The sequence below is a fragment of the Phyllobates terribilis genome, unplaced genomic scaffold (genome assembly GCF_046119375.1).
Source record: "Phyllobates terribilis strain yellow unplaced genomic scaffold, ASM4611937v1 Scaffold_13__5_contigs__length_258822181, whole genome shotgun sequence".
NCBI lineage: Eukaryota > Metazoa > Chordata > Amphibia > Anura > Dendrobatidae > Phyllobates > Phyllobates terribilis.
The window spans coordinates 243152025-243170194 of NW_027362773.1; the positions used below are offsets into that span (position 1 = coordinate 243152025).

An 18170-nucleotide genomic window follows, 5' to 3' on the forward strand; every position below is an offset into this window, starting at 1 on the left:
GTGGTCATGGGAGATTTCAACTATCCAGACATTTGTTGGGAATCTCTCTCAAGTAAAACTAACAGGTCAAGCAAATTCTTATCCTCTCTTGCTGACAACTTTATCTTCCAAAAGGTAGGGGAGAAAACAAGGGGATCTGCTACTTTGGATCTAATCCTTATAAACAGGGAGGAAATGGTTGAGGAGGTAAAGGTGGCTGGGACGCTAGGAGGCAGCGATCATGCTATTATAGAATTTTGGATAACTAGAGGAGGAAGACATGTGAAGACTCAAACTTCAAGGTTAGATTTTAGAAAGGCAGATTTTAAGAGACTCAGAAAGAGAATAGGAGGGATCCAATGGCTGGATGTCCTTAAGGACAAAAATGTCCAGGAAGGATGGGAAATTTTTAAAAATGAGATTCTCAAAGCACAATCGTTAACAATCCCGAAAAGTAGGAAGAATGGGAAGCATTTAAGGAAACCAGGATGGATGAACACAGAACTTAAACACATGCTAAAAAGAAAGAAAGAAATGTTTATTAAATGGAAAGAGGGAGGCATATCTAAAGAAGATTATAATGCAGTCTGCAGATCCTGCAGGGCACGTATCAGGTTAGCTAAAGCTGACAATGAATTAAGGCTTGCAAGAGATGTCAAAAGCAATAAAAAAGGATTTTAGGGGTATGTCAAAAGTAAAAGAAAAGTCAAAGATGCTATAGGATTTTTACAGGATGAAAATGGAGAAATGGTAAGAGAGGATGTTGAGAAGGCCGAACTTTTTAATTCCTATTTTGCATCTGTTTTCTCTCAGAAAGAAAATGTAACATCAACTGATCTTCACTGTCCTTTTAGAGGAATAGAGGAATCCAAGTTATCTGTAAACAGAAAGATTGTGAGGGAATATTTAGCTAACATAAATGAGTTCAAGTCTCCAGGTCCAGATGAATTACACCCCAGAGTACTGAAGGAGATCATAGAAGAAATTTTAGAACCACTCTCCATAATCTTTGAAAATTCTTGGAGAACAGGAGAAGTCCCAGAAGACTGGAGAAGAGCAAATGTTGTTCCTATCTTCAAAAAGGGGAAGAAGGTGGACCCAGGGAACTATAGGCCGGTGAGTCTGACTTCTATACCAGGAAAGATCTTTGAACAAATTATTAAACAACATGTATGTAAGTACATGGATAAGAATGAAGTGATTAACCAGAGTCAGCATGGGTTTGTAACTAACAAGTCATGTCAGACTAACTTAATTTCCTTCTATGACAGAATCACTGACTGGGTGGATCAGGGAAATGCTGTAGATATAGTATATCTTGACTTCAGCAAAGCATTTGACAAAGTATCTCACACCATCCTTATTGAAAAAATGACCAAGTATGCAATGGACCAGGCAACTGTTAGGTGGATTCATAACTGGCTTAGTGATCGGACTCAAAGGGTGGTTGTAAATGGCTTCACATCCAGCTGGATGAATGTCTCAAGTGGGGTACCACAGGGCTCCGTCCTGGGACCTGTATTGTTCAACATCTTTATCAATGATTTAGATGAAGGAATTGAGGGTAAACTGATTAAATTTGCTGATGACACAAAGCTAGGAGGGATAGCTAATACTAGAGAAGAGAGAGAGAGGATTCAAAAAGACCTAAATAAACTGGAGCAGTGGGCAGCAACCAACAGAATGGTTTTTAACAGGGAAAAATGCAAAGTACTACATCTGGGCAATAAAAATGAAAAAAGCATATACAGAATGGGAGGAATAGAGCTAAGCAACAGTACATGTGAAAAAGACTTAGGTATACTAATAGATCATAGACTGAACATGAGTCAACAGTGTGATGCAGCAGCAAAAAAGGCAAATACAATTCTGGGATGTATTAACAGAAGCATACAGTCTAGATCACGTGAAGTCATTATCGGTCTTTACTCCTCTTTGGTCAGACCTCATCTGGAATACTGTGTACAGTTTTGGGCACCACATTTTAAAAAAGACATAGACAAACTGGAGCAAGTTCAGAGAAGAGCGACCAGAATGGTGACTGGTCTGCAAACCATGTCCTATGAGGAACGGTTGCAGGATTTGGGAATGTTTAGCTTGCAAAAAAGAAGACTGAGAGGAGACTTAATAGCTGTCTACAAATATGTCAAGGGCTGTCACATTGTAGAAGGATCATCTTTATTCTCATTTGCACAAGGAAAGACTAGAAGCAATGGGATGAAACTAAATGGGAGGAGACACAGATTAGATATTAGAAAAAACTTTTTGACAGTTAGGGTGATTAATGAGTGGAACAGGCTGCCACGAGAGGTGGTGAGTTCCCCTTCAATGGACGTCTTCAAACAGAGGCTGGACAGACATCTGTCTGAGATGATTTAGTGAATCCTGCTTTGAGCAGGGGGTTGGACCAGATGACCCAGGAGGTCCCTTCCAACTCTACCATTCTATGATTCTATAATTGGTAGATCTACAGCAGATAAATATTGATATGCTGTAGTTTTGATATTTTTGATATAATCAGTTTTATCAGCAGGAGATTATCACTAGAGGACTAGTAAACCTGCTGCCATGTAGTCCTTCATATTCATGAACTCTGTATAACCCCGCCCCAACCACTGATGCACAGTGTACACAGAGAGCTGCCAATCAGGGGTGTTGGCGGGGTTATACAGAGTTCAGTATTCAGACAACTGGTAGATCTGCAGCAGAGAAAACAGTGATTTTATCACAACTGTAGTAATCAACCCAGTAAGTGATACATTACTGGAATCAGAGTCTCTGCCCTTACTTCATGCTAGTCTCAGATGGGGTAGTAAAAAACTGGTGACAGATTCTTTTTATAAAAATACTTGCTGTCACGAGTGTGTCAGATGCGACAAACAGTCGCTCTGCATCTGGCTGCAGAAGGTCACTGCGTTTGGCATTGCAGACGTCTTCTTAAATCCTTCTCACTTTTTGACCCAGCGGCAACCTCCCGCCTGCTCTGACTGACACACCCTGGTTTGGGTGTTTATAAACTCTCAGTCTGCTTCTGGGAGTCGCCGGTGATATTCACATTTTCACTTGTGAAGGCGTGGAGCTGTAGCAGTCGGCTCGCTTCCTCTCTGGTGCCCTTGGAGGACGATTGGTGTTATCTCTCTGGTGTCTGCGCAAGCTAAATTTTCCCCCTTTGTTTCTCTCCCTTGTTGTCTTTAGTTTAGTGGGGACTGACCAGTGCTCACCCTCCCTCTCTATCAAGGGCCTAGCTCTAGGGATATACAGGGCTTAGCTTTCCTGCTCGGTGATTGGTGTGGAACCAATATAGGGATAGTAGGATAGGCAGGTTGTTATTAGATCAGCCTATGGGGTCTCCACTCCCCCTTTCCTTAGTGTCTGGGCTTCCTTCCCCTCATCCCTTCTTGTTGCACTTAGTGTTTCCCACACTGTGCGTGGCACTTGCTTCCCTTTCAACTCATCATTGCTCCTCCGATTTCCCCACTGTGTCACATGACATCGCTATTTCTCATTACCACTGCAGCCGATCAGCAGTCACTGATCAGCTACAGCCTTCTGTATTCCTTTTGATGATTGGCTGAAGTCGTCATGTGATGTAAAATGTCAAATGGTTGCTGAGAAACAGTGCAGCTGATTTAGGAGGTAAGTATGCACTTTCTTTACTTTGTGTAGCATACTGTCCCCTGTTAGCTGAAGAAAAAAAAAACTTGTCTGTCGTAAAACTTTTAACCATAATTGTGGCACAAAGTAAGTCACAAACAGCCACCTTGGTGAATGTGGGTCAATATGTGCATATATCCAAGCATGAAGTGGGTCTTGTGATGTAATATAATGAAATTGTAATGCGAGCTTATTGTTCTCTTTGTTTCATACCCTCTTCGGTAATTAATCTAGATTTGATTTTGTAGACCATGTGCTGATCTGGTAAAAAACAAAGTGGCCATCGTGCATTCATTTCAATTCACTTATTTCCAAGTAAGTCTGACTACACCCAGCATGTCCTCGAATGAGGTGTGTACTAGTCCTCTTGACAACGTGCTGTGAGCACTCTTGAGTTGTTTAGGGAGCATCTTTTTTTTCTATATAACTTCACTCAAGATGGGTTTTGAGGATTTATTCTAATTTAGCCAAAAGTGGGAAATAAACTAAATAACATAACTGTGACACTAGTCACTACTCAATGTGACGCTAGTCACTACTCAGGGACGACTTATCGTGAGGCATGATAGTCAAGAGGTTCGGGGTCAGTACCAAGAGGGCTCGTAATAGACAAAGGGTAAAGACAAAAGCGTAGTCAGGTCACAGTCTGAGGGCAAAGTATCAGGAAGATAGCGGACAGGTCACAGTCCAAGGGCTAAGTATCAGGAAGGTAGCGGTCAGGTCACAATCCGAGGTTAAAGTATCAGGAAGGTAGGGGTCAGGTCACAGTCCAAGGGCAAAGTATCAGGATGGTAGCGGTCAGGTCACAGTCCAAGGGCAAAGTATCAGGAAGGTAGCGGTCAGTTCACAGTCCAAGGGCAAAGTATCAGGAAGGTAGCAGTCAGGTCACAATCTGAGGTTAAAGTATCAGGAAGGTAGCGGTCAGGTCACAGTCCAAGGGCAAAGTATCAGGAAGGTAGCGGACAGGTCACAGTCCAAGGGCAAAGTATCAGGAAGGTAGCGGACAGGTCACAGTCCAAGTGCAAAGTATCAGGAAGGTAGCGGTCAGGTCACAGTCCAAGGGCAAAGTATCAGGAAGGTAGCGGTCAGGTCACAATCTGAGGTTAAAGTATCAAGAAGGTAGTGGTCAGGTCACAGTCCAAGAGCAAAGTATCAGGAAGGTAGCGGTCAGGTCACAGTCCAAGGGCAAAGTATCAGGAAGTTAGCAGTCAGGTCATGGTCCGAGGTTAAAGTATCAGGAAGGTAGCTGTTAGTTCACAGTCTGATGTCAAAGTATCAGGAAGGTAGCGGTCAGGTCACAGTCCAAGGGCAAAGTATCAGGAAGGTAGCGGTCAGGTCACAGTCCAAGGGCAAAGTATCAGGAAGGTAGCGGTCAGGTCACAATCCGAGGTTAAAGTATCAAGAAGGTAGCGGTCAGATCACAGTCCAAGGGCAAAGTATCAGGAAGGTAGCGGACAGGTCACAGTCCAAGGGCAAAGTATTAGGAAGGTAGTGGTCAGGTCACAGTCCAAGGGCAAAGTATCAGGAAGGTAGCGGTCATGTCATGGTCCGAGGTTAAAGTATCAGGAAGGTAGCGGTTAGTTCACAGTCTGAGGTTAAAGTATTAGGAAGGTAGCGGTCAGGCCATGGTCCAAGGTTAAAGTATCAGGAAGGTAGCGGTTAATTCACAGTCCAAGGGCAAAGTATCAGGAAGGTAACGGATCAAGACAAAGGGGTAAGTCAAACGGATGGTTAAAGATAAATCCAAGGTCGGCAATAGAGATCAGAATAAAACTCAGAGCACAGAGCAAACCACACACACACAACTTGAGCAAAGCTACAATTGGCAATGGTCTGACCATTGTCAGAGTGCTAAATAGCCCTGTAATCACCCAGAATGGATGACATCTGGATGAGATACCACAGAACCAGCTGACTGGGTGGTTGAGCTGTCATTCACAATCCTGACAGCTTAGCCAGCCCTTGATCACATAGGGCGGCAGAGATGTCATTCACAGTGTCCATAGGACACCGTGAGTGGTGCAATTGTGGCAAAAACCCTATACCCACCTCTTGATTTTCTTACCACCCCAGCGACACCTCTCCTGTGGTCTATGTTGATTGGCTGCAGTGGTCACATGAATAATAATTTATAATAATAATTTTTATTTATATAGCGCCAACATATTCCGCAGCACTTTACAATTAAGCGGGGACATGTACAAACAATAAATTCAATACAAGGTGAGACAGTTTAACAGTTACATCAGGAGTGAGGTCCCTCCTCGCAAGCTTACAATCTACATGGAAATGGGGGGACACAATAGGTGGAAAGTGCTTGTTATTTCAGGTCTGGCAATTATAATAAGTCGGGATTATCATATAAAGCTGTATGATCCGGTCATCAGCCTGTATGTTAAAGTGCAATACTCAATTACCGAGTGCAGTTATCGAGTGCATGGAGGGTGTAGAAACAGATGAACAGTAGGGTGCAGATTCTGAATAGTATTTAGGAGGGAACAGGGGAAAGTTAGTTTACTGAGTAGTTGAGGTGGTAGGCTTGTTTAAAGAGATGGGTTTTTAAAGCACGCTTGAAGACATCGGGGCTAGGCATCAATCGGATCGTCTGGGGTAGAGCATTCCAGAGAACTGGTGCAGCACGAGAGAAGTCTTGGAGACGGAGGTGTGAGGTTCGGATTATGGGGGATGTTAGCCTTAGGTCATTTGTGGAACAGAGGGCACGTGTAGGACGATAGACTGAGATGAGAGAGGAGATATAAGGTGGTGCAGAACTGTAGAGAGCTTTGTGGGTGAGAGCAATGAGTTTATATTGGACCCTGTAGTGAATGGGTAACCAGTGTAATGACTGGCACAAGGTGGAGGCATCGGTGAAGCGGCTGGACATAAATACGACCCTGGCTGCCACATTCAGGACAGATTGGAGAGGGGAAATTTTGGTAAGAGGGAGACCGATCAGAAGAGAGTTGCAGTAGTCCAGACGAGAGTGAATAAGAGCGACAGTAAGAGTTTTAGCAGTTTCCAAAGTGAGAAAAGGTCGGATTCTGGAGATGTTTTTAAGATGCAGGTGACAAGAGCGAGTGAGTGATCGGATATAGGGAGTAAAGGAAAGGTTAGTGTCGAATATGACCCCAAGGCAGCGGGCGTGCTGCTTGGGAGTTATGGTTGACCCCTCCAAGGTAATTTCGATATTAGGTAGAGTTAGGTTACTAGAGGGGGGAAACACAAGAAGTTCAGTTTTGGAGAGATTCAATTTGAGATAGAGGGAGGACATGATGCTAGACACAGCAGATAAACAATCCTTGGTGTTTTGTATTAGGGTAGGGGTGATGTCAGGGGAAGAAGTGTATAGTTGGGTGTCGTCAGCATAGAGATGATACTGGAACCCAAATCTGCTGATTGTTTGTCCAATAGGGGAATGATATATGACAAGAGATTACTCCAGGAAACAATTGGGGATCAGCAGAGTGGTGGTGCTGGAGTGACGTGGGATTAAAGAGGTAAGTATAGTTTGTTTTCTCTTTAACCCATTCCCTGTTGGCTTACATTTTTTATAAAACCCAGAAAACCACTTTAATTCACTTTATCATGTGCTATAATAGCAAATATGATGAGGTTTCAACACAATAAACCATCTGTGGATCATTTTAGGTCATCACTTTTGGGAACACCATCTATGTGCTAGGACACCGGACAGCCGTTCATTTCATATATGTGGCTGGCCATGGCTGGAAATATCAGCTGATCACCAGCCTAACCTTCAAGAGACTAGCATATCAAAGCATAGAGCAAGGGATGGTTATGAATTAATAATGCATGTGAATAAAGCTTAACAATTCACTGAATTGCATATGTATTTTTGTATTGTATTACACATGCTAATGGTTCCTAGTGTATAAAAATGCTCGAATTTGGTTGCACTCCTTGTCTGGCTTGTACTTTGCCCACACACAGTGCATTATTAGGACTGATCAGACACTGCACAGACCAGGCTGCTCATCTCTTCTCATTATATACTCCATACTGGTTTGTACTGTTAATAAACTTCTTGCAGATGATTGAGGAGACAGCAGACGTGAGCTCTGCGCTGTAATTCTTGCTCATTAGGATGTGCGGACCACACACAGAGCATGACAACAGCAGAATTTTCATCATGTTACATATGATTGAGCAGATCGCATTGCCTCCATGATAATGAGCACCAGCCATCTGATCTAGGTATCAGGTTTCCTCCCGTGTAGCATGCACTGAGTGTGACCTCATGCCACCTACAGACATTTCCATTATCTAAGATTTTATCATGATAACATCTCTCTCCTCTCTTTTACCACAAAAGGGTGATTGATGGAAGAGATAAATGTTGGGAGTCATAGGGTTTGTCCACTTTTCGAAAACTTTTCCTTATATGGAAAAAATACAAAAACCCGTCATTTACTTACTATCTCCAGGTTCGGCTCTGAGTCTCCTCAACTACCACGGCTTTAGATGTTTGGCTGCAGTGGTGACATCACGTCTACATCGGTGCAGCCAATCACTGTACTCAGCGGCTCTGCCCATGTATGCGGCACAAGCCCCTAACCTTAGTATTGGATGCTGTGGCGGAGACTCAGCAGAACCTGGGGAGCACAAGTTAAGAACCTTTTCTTTTTATTTACGATGAACTTTGCAGATGGGGAAAAGTTTTCTGAAAGGGGGCAACCCCTATAATGATGCAGTACACATTCAGGGCCTAACGCCTAACTCATTCTTCCCAATAGATGATCTTGGGAAAAAAGAAAGATCGGTGTATGAGTTTAACTCAAAGGGGATAAGGCACCAGCAGAGATGTCCATCAGCGGCTGTCTCCTCTCTCCCCATAAATGCATGATCCGTGGAGTGGTGGGAATAGAAGAAGCGTTCTTGGGCGACAGGTGTATGGGTACCTTAAAAACCTCAAAAAAATGCATTTTATTGTTAGGTTTCGTCCAATTAGACAGTTGATAATTGGGATGTTGAGCGTAATTTTATTTTCCAGGAAAAAATTTACTTGGATGATTTTACAGAGTAAAATATTCCTATTATGTTTCTTTTGTGATCACATAAGTCTGTGATCCAGATCTATTCCTTCCGCTGTAACCAAACACTGCAAATAATCACCCAGCTGTATACAGGCATTCACAGGCTCTTCACTGCTCATCTTCATCCTCCATCAATCCTCTCCACATTCCGCTCATTGTAGGGGTTGTCCACTTTTGCAGACTTTTTATTTTTAACTTAAATGCACATATTTGGGGCTAAAAATAATTTTTACAATTCGGTTCAATTAAACATTTTGCACCGTTTGGCTTTTCCAGGCTCCTTATTTCTTTGCACAGTCAACGTTGATGTCTGAAGCCAGCAATAGACACAGCGACTGTAGGAGGCAATTCGTGCAATATTTTTAATTCAACCCAAATGCAAAAATAATTTTTAGCCCAAAATATATGCATTTAATTAAGAAACAAAATTGTCCCAAAAAAGTGGACCTTCAAGGTCCTTTTAGTCTGTGCTTTGTGAGCGTTCGTAAGGACACTTCATGGGTTCGTGAAGGCACTGCACCAATTAGCCGACAAACGCTCATTCGACAGCTGATCACGTCTTTTCTGCTGCTCTAAAAATCATCCTTGTTGACAGCACATCTTCCCGTGTAAACAGGAAAGGAATAGTTCGATGGTAAGGGGACTAAAAGATCGAAAAAAGTGATAAAATTCACATGACAATTTTACGTATGGTATTGACATAGATGTAGATAAGGATGCCATGCAATAAAAAAAACCTCAGAGTCATATGGAGTCGCAATAACCACAGAGATATACCGCCACTTGCATATGATGGCATACAAAATTTTTCTGCTATTGGGTCCCAAATGAGCATCACACAAAAAAGAGGTATAAAATACGGCATAAACAGTGTAAAAATGAAGACCACAAAGCTGTAAGAACTTTCTATGAGGGTCCCCGTCTGCCCCCGTCTCTAGAGAGCCCATTCTTTACAAGTCCATGGACTCTGCTGTGTAATTATATTCTTATCCCTGTCAAAAAGATTTCGTCCTCTGGGGTAATGATTTCAGTCTAATGAATGTAAACAAAACACTGATAATCACTTTTGTGGAAAGGAATTCACAAAATGTTCATAGCCTTGTGCATGCTGGGAATGCCGGCTGCACGCAGAAGCTGGAATACATGGCTCGTCACTATGTAGGACTGTGTATGGAGACACCATATTAACATTTATCCCCGAGAACAAGCCAACGTTTAAAATTAAACTAAGTGGACAGACTTAAGTCGTGTGAATCACCGCAACGATTGTATGTCCTCACACTGTATGTGTCTTTTTGGGATAGGAATAAAGTGATGATTTCTTACTAGAAAATAGCATAAACCTACTTGTAGAATGACTGAAAACCATACAAGACATCTTCCAGAAGACTGCAGTGAGGCTGCACTTATCATAGAATTCAATGACCCATATTACTTTGTTGGACATTGTCAATAAAAAAAAATTCTGGGTCTTAATTCATGAGCTTGTATGTTGGACTCGATATCTAAAGGGGTTGTCCACATCTGGCGACATTATTTTTTTATTTACTTAAATGCATGAATTTGAGGCTAAAAATCATTTTGGCTATTGGGTTTCATTAAAAAATTTGCACTGTTTTGCTTTTACAGTCTCTCTTTTTCCTTGCAAATTCAACTTTGAAACTCTCCATTTGGATCAGCAGAAGGAGCTCACTAATTCTGCAGCAAGCAGTAGACTGTGCAACATAGAGGCTGTAGTGCAACGTTAACCTAATTGCAAAAATTACTTTTAGCAAAAAGAATATGCATTCAGGAAGGAAAAAAAATGTCTTCGAAGTTAGGCAAACTCTAATGTTGGCATCATTTTTTGATACTTCTTATTTATTCAGAACTTTTCACATGGTTCCAAGCCAGGTAAAACTAGAATCCCTAAGCATGAAGTTCGCAGAAGTCGACTGGTGAGCCGGACCAGGATTATGGCAGGTGGATTTATCTGACATTGTTTCAGGTCTGAGGACAATTTGGAAAAGTAGGTGGGCACCATATTGGAGTACCAGTGGAAAAGAAGTAAAGTGTAAACATTAAAGCTGGTGTAAGTACAAACAGCAAACTTAACGAAAAAAAGATACATCAATAAAAATCGGCACATCCAACAATTAGATTGAATAAGTACATATCTTTATTACCAATCAGTAATCATAGAATTTCACCACAAACTGCAGCATCAAAAATAAAGTAAAAGTAAACAGTAAATCATGGTAGGCAAGGTCATAAGGGCAAGACAATATCCATGTGTTTCGCTAATTGTCCAGCTTCCTCAGAGGTTCTGAGGAAAAGTATTTCAGCCACTAAAAGGACTGATTTCCTGGTTAGACCCATCAATCTGATCCACTGACCAAATAACTCTGGTGGTGTTTTACTAGATCCCATTACCAGGAGACCCCGTTTGAGGTTTTGACCTTGGATTGGTCAGACAGTGACTTATATCGGCTTTTAGATCTATTTCCCCATCAAAAGCTCAGACTTCCCAGTAAGACCCTTCCATTTGGTTCTTCAAGTGGGAGATTCTGGATTCCTCATAGTTTTCAGACTGACCAACCCACATTAGGTTCAGAGCTTTTATACAGAACTGGTAAAACAGTTGCGATCGACCACAATTATGCAGGATTTGTTTATTCCTTAGGCAGTGTATTTGACACATACTTCTATCACCGCCAGCCTCTTGGCAGCCACAGGGTTTAGATGAAATTACCAACCAAAGTGCCCACGTTCTGCTATCTTTCTTCATAGTCTTTAAAGATGGTACACGTGAGCAGACAAACTAACAAACATAATATTTGCTGGATACAAAGGCATTGTTGGCAATCTGGTACAATGGCAAGGCCAGAAAATGTATATTTGTATATATGTGTTTGCAGATAAGTATTCACGTGTGTATGTATGGATGTTGGACCAGTAATTAGTTAGGATGCCTTTGTTAATGCCATTAATAATTTATTTTTTTTAAAAGCTACAGTAGAAATTAATAACAGTTTGTAGTAAAATTCAGAAAAATTAAAGTGGGATTTGGGAAAATGATTTTTAACGATCTGAATTCATGTCAGTGTAAATATTAGTAGTATTTTTCGTGTTAATATTAGAGTTTCTTCTTCACATCTCTGTTGCCTTATATCTCCTGTACGAACAATACGATATAACATCCATATAGCATATAATAATTGAAGCGAAGAGTGTTTGACTGTTCCATCCCTAAGTATTACATTTGTCTTTGTTTCAAGTCAGCATGTAATTCGCATTAAAATATGCAGCGCTGGTGGATTCCACTGTTCCTGTAAAATTTTCACATCCTCACTGATCAAAAGCGAATCTTGCTGCTATTTGTACATAGAATCCAGTCTAAAGCTGATAAGATCCCACATCTTTTTATAGTTGGTGAAGGAGAGCGCGCTTTGATGTTTTCAGGGAGGGATGGAGGGGGGTAAGATTTTCCATACGGGTGTTTGGCTAACACAACAAACACTGTTTAAAAATGTAACTTTGCTTAATTAATTAGCGATTCTGTTTAATACCCCTCTGATCTCCGTCCAACAAGGTATTTTGAGCCTTGAGAAAAAAGAACTTCAAAGTGCTGTTTAAGATGGTCTGAACAGGGGTGTTAACCTATTCATTGCTGGAAGAGTGCCAGCATCTTTATCAGGCAAACAATTAAGTTGTAAAGTCTTAGGGGCACTGGTTCATTGCACTCAATAAAAGATAGGAAGTAGCAATTTTCATTTGGTGGAGAATGCGGGCACGTAGTATACAAATCATACTTTAATAATGTTATTAATGGTGTTAATAATAATCTTGTATCTAACTGGTGATAACTATGGAAAATAGCATTTATTGTAAAAGTGAATTTTGGAGCAGAAGTTAAAAGATCTTGTTTTTGCCAGGGTTTGAAGTTATCTACAACTCCTCCACATCTTACTCAGCCATATAATAAGCAGATATCAAAGGGGGGAGGATGGAAGTATCTAAACTGCTTTCTTGACAATTTTGGCACCCATTCGGATATCGGATTCACCTGATTATCTTTATAAGGAGATTCTCCCTTTACTAGATTTGATAGGATCCAACACATGGAGTAATAATTTATCTATATTGATGTGAGCTGATGATGACATGAGTGCAGTATAAAGCTGTCAAGAACAGAAAGAAGGCAAGAAACCCCCCAAACAACGTCATTGCAGCACTGAGGATTATAGGTCATTAGGCTTTTAGTGCTTGACAGACCAATTATTACCAGAGCAAACTGCATATTACATTTTTGCTTAGAAATATACACTAGTGCAAATGAATGTACTGGTAATGCATCTCACAATTAAACAAATTAAGTGATGGATTACAATATCTGCTACATTGTTAGAGAATGCAGCAAGCTAAAATTCAGCATCAAAATCCAGCAAGGAAATGTCAAGGACCACTGCAGTCAATCAGAGGCCTCTGATTGTCTGCAGCCTTCACATTTCATTTGAACAGGAAGACACATCTTTCTTACTGTTTGGCCAAATTGTGAAGGCTGCAAACAATCATTTTCTTTCCTTCTCCTCACGTTCATTTATGTTGATGCCAGGAGACTGTGAGGATGACACAATAGATCTGAGTTATGAGCATAGTTTTTTTTTAAACTTCTTCCACCACTGTGGGCCCAATAATTTTATCTTTTAAAATAGAGAACAATTCCTTTAAGCTGGAGGACATTAAAACATGCATACATTTTACTGTGTATAGCACAGTGCAAATATACCCAGATTGTTTTTTTGCTGTAGGTATTTGGCACATGTATTGTTTTTAGCATTGCGATAACTTGATATTCTTATGTTTTGCAGTTGCTCTCCCTCCTGAGAAAAGTGAGGGTCTTTTTTCCTGTGAAGACAAGAAGGCAGGAGACAAAGACACAGATGGACGGGCAAAGAAACAGTTAAAATTTGAAGTATGTTCTTCATCATCACCACTTCCAATGACAGGATTTTTTTTTTGTTTAACAGACACTTTTCTTACCGACAGGAAAGAAAAGGAAAACGTTTCAAGTGATTATATATTATTTTGAAATTGTTTTAAGCAACTGCCTTGTATTTTCAGTATGATGGAGGCAATATGAAGTTTAAAGGGAATCTGTCAGTAGGATCAACACTCCTTATGGGCTTGTAGCTAACAGAAAGTTGAATAAAATGATACCTTGCTATCTATGATCCAATGTTTTATTCCAGAGAAATCCACTTTTTTTTGTTAATATGTACATGAGCTGTTAAGATCTATGGGCCGGACATAGATCTCCCCAAGAAATCTTCCTCTAGAGCTTATTGTAAATGAAAGGAGGCATGTGAGACATGTAATGGGTGATAATCTGCTCTCATGATCTACATGTCTCATACTGGTAACTCCCCCCTTTATTTACAACAAGCTCTGGAGGCAGATTCTCGGGGAGATCTATGTCCCGCCCGTAGATCTAAACAGCTAATTTACATATTAAGGAAAACATGAATAAGACATTAGATTTCAAATATTAAGATATCATTTTATTCAGCTTCCTATGACGTACATGTCCACATAGACGAGTTAGGAGGATTAATCCTACTGATAGATTCCCTTTAACATTATTGCCCCATTTTTTATCAGCCAGCGCAAGATCTGCTGCTAGAGCGGCTCATACTCTTAAGAACCCAATGAAACCATGTGGTATATGGTCACTGCCTCATTTAAATGGGCATTATGGGACAGTTTCACACAGGGCAACCTTTGCTCAACTGCCTATTATGGGATATGGAGATAATTAAAGAAGTCTTCCATTGAGAACTTCCTGTATAAGCCAGAAGGAAGATCTGATCTGCTCTGAATGGCATCCATGTAATACTAATTTTCCCCTATAGTGGTTACAGCAGGAAAAAAAGAAAGACAGAGAATAAAAGAGAGAATATTTTCCAGTTCGGGTACAGTTCTGATACCCCAACTGAACTTTGGACTAAAGTTCGGGTCAGGTACCAGAACTAGTGATGAGTGAATATGTTCTGTTAACCCTTTCGGCGAGCATGCTCGGGTGCTTGCCGAGTATCTTTAGCGGTGCTCGGCCGTTATATTTGAGTCACTTCGTGCGCATGATTTGCGACTGTTTGACAGCTTTAATACATGTGAGGAATGCCTCGCTCATCACTAACCAGAACCCGAACTTCCACGGGTCCGCTTATCCCTATTCACTATGGATAAAGTATATATAGATTTCCCACTAGTCAATCACAGTTAATGGTTCATCACTTTCCCCAATTTCAAATCCTGCCTAAGTATAACCTTTCAGGCCTCCCTGTCTTTCAAACCATGCACAAAAAAAACATTTGTTGAATCCATTTTTTATCAATTTTGAGTCAACAAAAATGCTACTGCATGGTTTCGTCATCTCCTACCTAGACCACTGCAGCATCCTTTACTGTAGCCTCCCATCTTCTTCTCTTGAAGCCCCCGATCTACCCTCATTCTTTCTCAGCCTATCCCTTTGCTGACTACCCATTGCCTAGAGAATTAAGTTAAAAATATTAACAATGATTTACACGTTGTCCATACATCTCTGACCAAACTTCCCGATACCTCAGCCAATGTACCAGGAGTGTCCTCACAAGATCTTTTTCTTTGCTCTCTTCTTGTCCGCCCCACAGTAACCCTCTCCATGACTTCTCCCTTGCAGCCCTGGACTCTAGAATTCGCCTTAACCTTTCAGACTCCTATCCATCTATGAAACCTTCATTATCTACCTGAAAACTCATCTCATAATTAAAGAAGTTGTCCGGTACTTTTTTTAAATTGCCCAATATATTCAGCATGTGGGCATAAGTATGTTTGTAAATACCTTGTGTTGCTGATAATGCCTGTGAGAGGTGCTATCGGTGGCCGCTCACAGGCATCACGTGACCCCACGCTGATGTCACAACAAGTGAGGCGTGCCTCAGCGCTGGGGTCCCCGTGGTGGCTGCTGAGATGTGGACGGGGTTACCCTCGCGTCACACCCAGCATCCACCGTGCGCTTTCCCAACGAGTGGGGAGAGGCAGAGCGCGTGGTGGATGCCGGGTGTGACGCGGGGGAATAACCCCGCCCACAACCCAGTAGCCACCTGTGGAACGCGGAAGAGGGACCCTCGGCTGCAGCCTGGACTTGTCGTGACATCAGCGGATGTCAGAGCCGGCTGCACCCGGGGGTCCTGTGATGCCTGTGAGCGGCAGGTGATAGCACTGCTCACAGGCATTATCTGCAACACAAGATATTTACAGAGATACCTATGCCCACATGTTGAATACATTGGGCAACTTAAAAAAAGTACCGGACAACCCCTTTAAGCCTATAACCTCCAAAAACCCTACTGCCACCACACTGCAATATGAGCAGCTCCTACGCTCACCTAATGACTGTAATCCCTCATAGGCGGGGCCATCTTTTCTTTGATGTCAGTCATCTCTTTTAGTTCATATCTCAAAGTGATAGGAAATGACAAGTTTACAATATGGAATTAATCCCCCGCACACACAGTTATGAGGTAGCAGAGGGGAATACTGGTCGTTCGGTGTGTGGCACATTTACGGATTCCAGTACAGACATCATGTTAATGCTTTTGGTGTCCCCCTGATAGTTTAAAGCTGAGCTTTTTTCAGACCCTTTTTATCTCTGATCCAGACCTCCTCCTCTAGCTCCTGTTTTACCTTCTCACAGAGAATCAGCCTAGTTGCGAGTACCATGTAATGTGAGACTGGTACCGTTTGCAATATCTCAGGCTGGCTTATTACAGTCAGGAGGCTTTGAACTCAGTAGGGGACACAGACTCTTTAGAACTGCCAGAGGGAATGGATTTCAGTCAGCAAATCTAGCAGGTAACTGGGCTGCACACAACCGAGGGCTATTTTCAGCAGTTTACTTTGCCCGGTTTAACTTGATATATTTTAAGCATCCATTCACCGTCTCTTTCCAGAACAATATAAGTCGCTAACGGGCTACTATTCCGTGCTGCTTGTATTATTTGCAGATGTGAATGTATGGGGTCAGTCTATGTGTCCATGTGTTTTTTGCATTAACTCCTCTTATTTCACAGTTAAGGAGAACCTTCAGTATGTTGATCTATACATTATTGTAAAGTTGGCAAAAATGACCAGAGTGTGAGTCTTCCTGGGTGTCCTGGAGCGCCAGATTAATGTGATCTATGTCTGCTCGAGAGTCATGCAGTCCCGGCATTGAAGAGGACCTTTCACCAGGTCAAACAAGGCTATTTTTTTCTCTTATTCTATTTCTGATGCTCCCTTGAGTATGCTTTTTTTAGTTGTTTTTCTTTTAAATCCACCATACGGTTACAGAGATAGGGGCTTTTTATTGAGTGGTAATTTTAGAGCAGCCTAAAGTGGAAAATCCCGTGAATTATAAAGCCATGCCCACTTGGTAAAGACTAAAAAAATTGAACTAAAGGCCCATATCTCTGGAACTAGATGGCAGATTAAAAACAAAGGGACATACACAGGGAAGCAACGGAAATAAAATAACATAAAAAAATCGGCACTTTTGATGTGGTAACAAGTCCCCTTTAAAGGGGACTTTGACCCGGCACCCTTGCCGATCACTGTATAGTGGCCTCAGCCGGGAACTTCACATCTGCCACCTATTCAAATCAATAGAGGGTGGATGTGCCAGCTGCGGGCACTATTCCATCAATGGAGCTGTACTATGCAGCTCTGCAACTGAGCAGTTCCAGCGGAAAGTGTCGCACCCCCACCGATTATACATTGATGACCTACCCTAAGGATAGGCCATTAATGTTAAAGTCATGGACAATCCCTTTAAAGTAAGCTCAGGTGGCATCCTGCACAATGGCAGAACGCAGCTAAAGCCGATGCCATTACACCTTGTATTACTGCGCATGGGCTAGCTGTGGCATGGGCTGCCTTGTAGTGCCAGGACTGCATGACTCAGACTGGAGCTCCTCCCCTTTGACTCTTTACAGCATGCATGTACTGGCTTTTTTACTTTTTGCCCTTTTTTCCAAGGTCATTTCAGTGAGAGACGTCTCACATACATGACGCATACAGTAACACTATGTCGGCAGTGTACGGACATTATATTTGATAACAGGCTCCCTGCAAGTAAATGCTGAAGCTGACTACCCCTTAGATAGTGGTAAATCATTTTTAGTTCAAAACCCAAAATAACTTTTTTGATTTCTACATATATTGCTTAATTTAGTCTGCAGCTTAGAAATAACTGACGTTGATAAAATATAAATCATTCTATACAGCATATAGTGTATGTCACATGTATAGCATAAAATATTCAGACACTGGTGTAAATGTACTATATTCCTCAGGAACTTCAGTGTGATGTTTCCGTGGAAGAAGATAACCGCCAAGAGTGGACATTCACCTTGTATGACTTCGACAACAGCGGACGAGTAACAAGAGAGGTATATTCCCAGAATTACATTTTTATACTATATGGAA

The 18170-nt window shown here is 41.6% G+C and overlaps 1 protein-coding gene across 1 annotated transcript in view; it reads left to right on the plus strand.

The window, feature by feature from the left end:
• NKD1 (NKD inhibitor of WNT signaling pathway 1) overlaps nucleotides 1-18170 on the plus strand; it is a 138240-nt gene that overhangs the window by 95658 nt on the left and 24412 nt on the right. The window contains exons 5-6 of the mRNA XM_073659360.1: nucleotides 13538-13641; nucleotides 18038-18133. Coding sequence (XP_073515461.1) covers nucleotides 13538-13641; nucleotides 18038-18133 — 200 coding nt within the window. The remainder of the gene's footprint in view (nucleotides 1-13537; nucleotides 13642-18037; nucleotides 18134-18170) is intronic.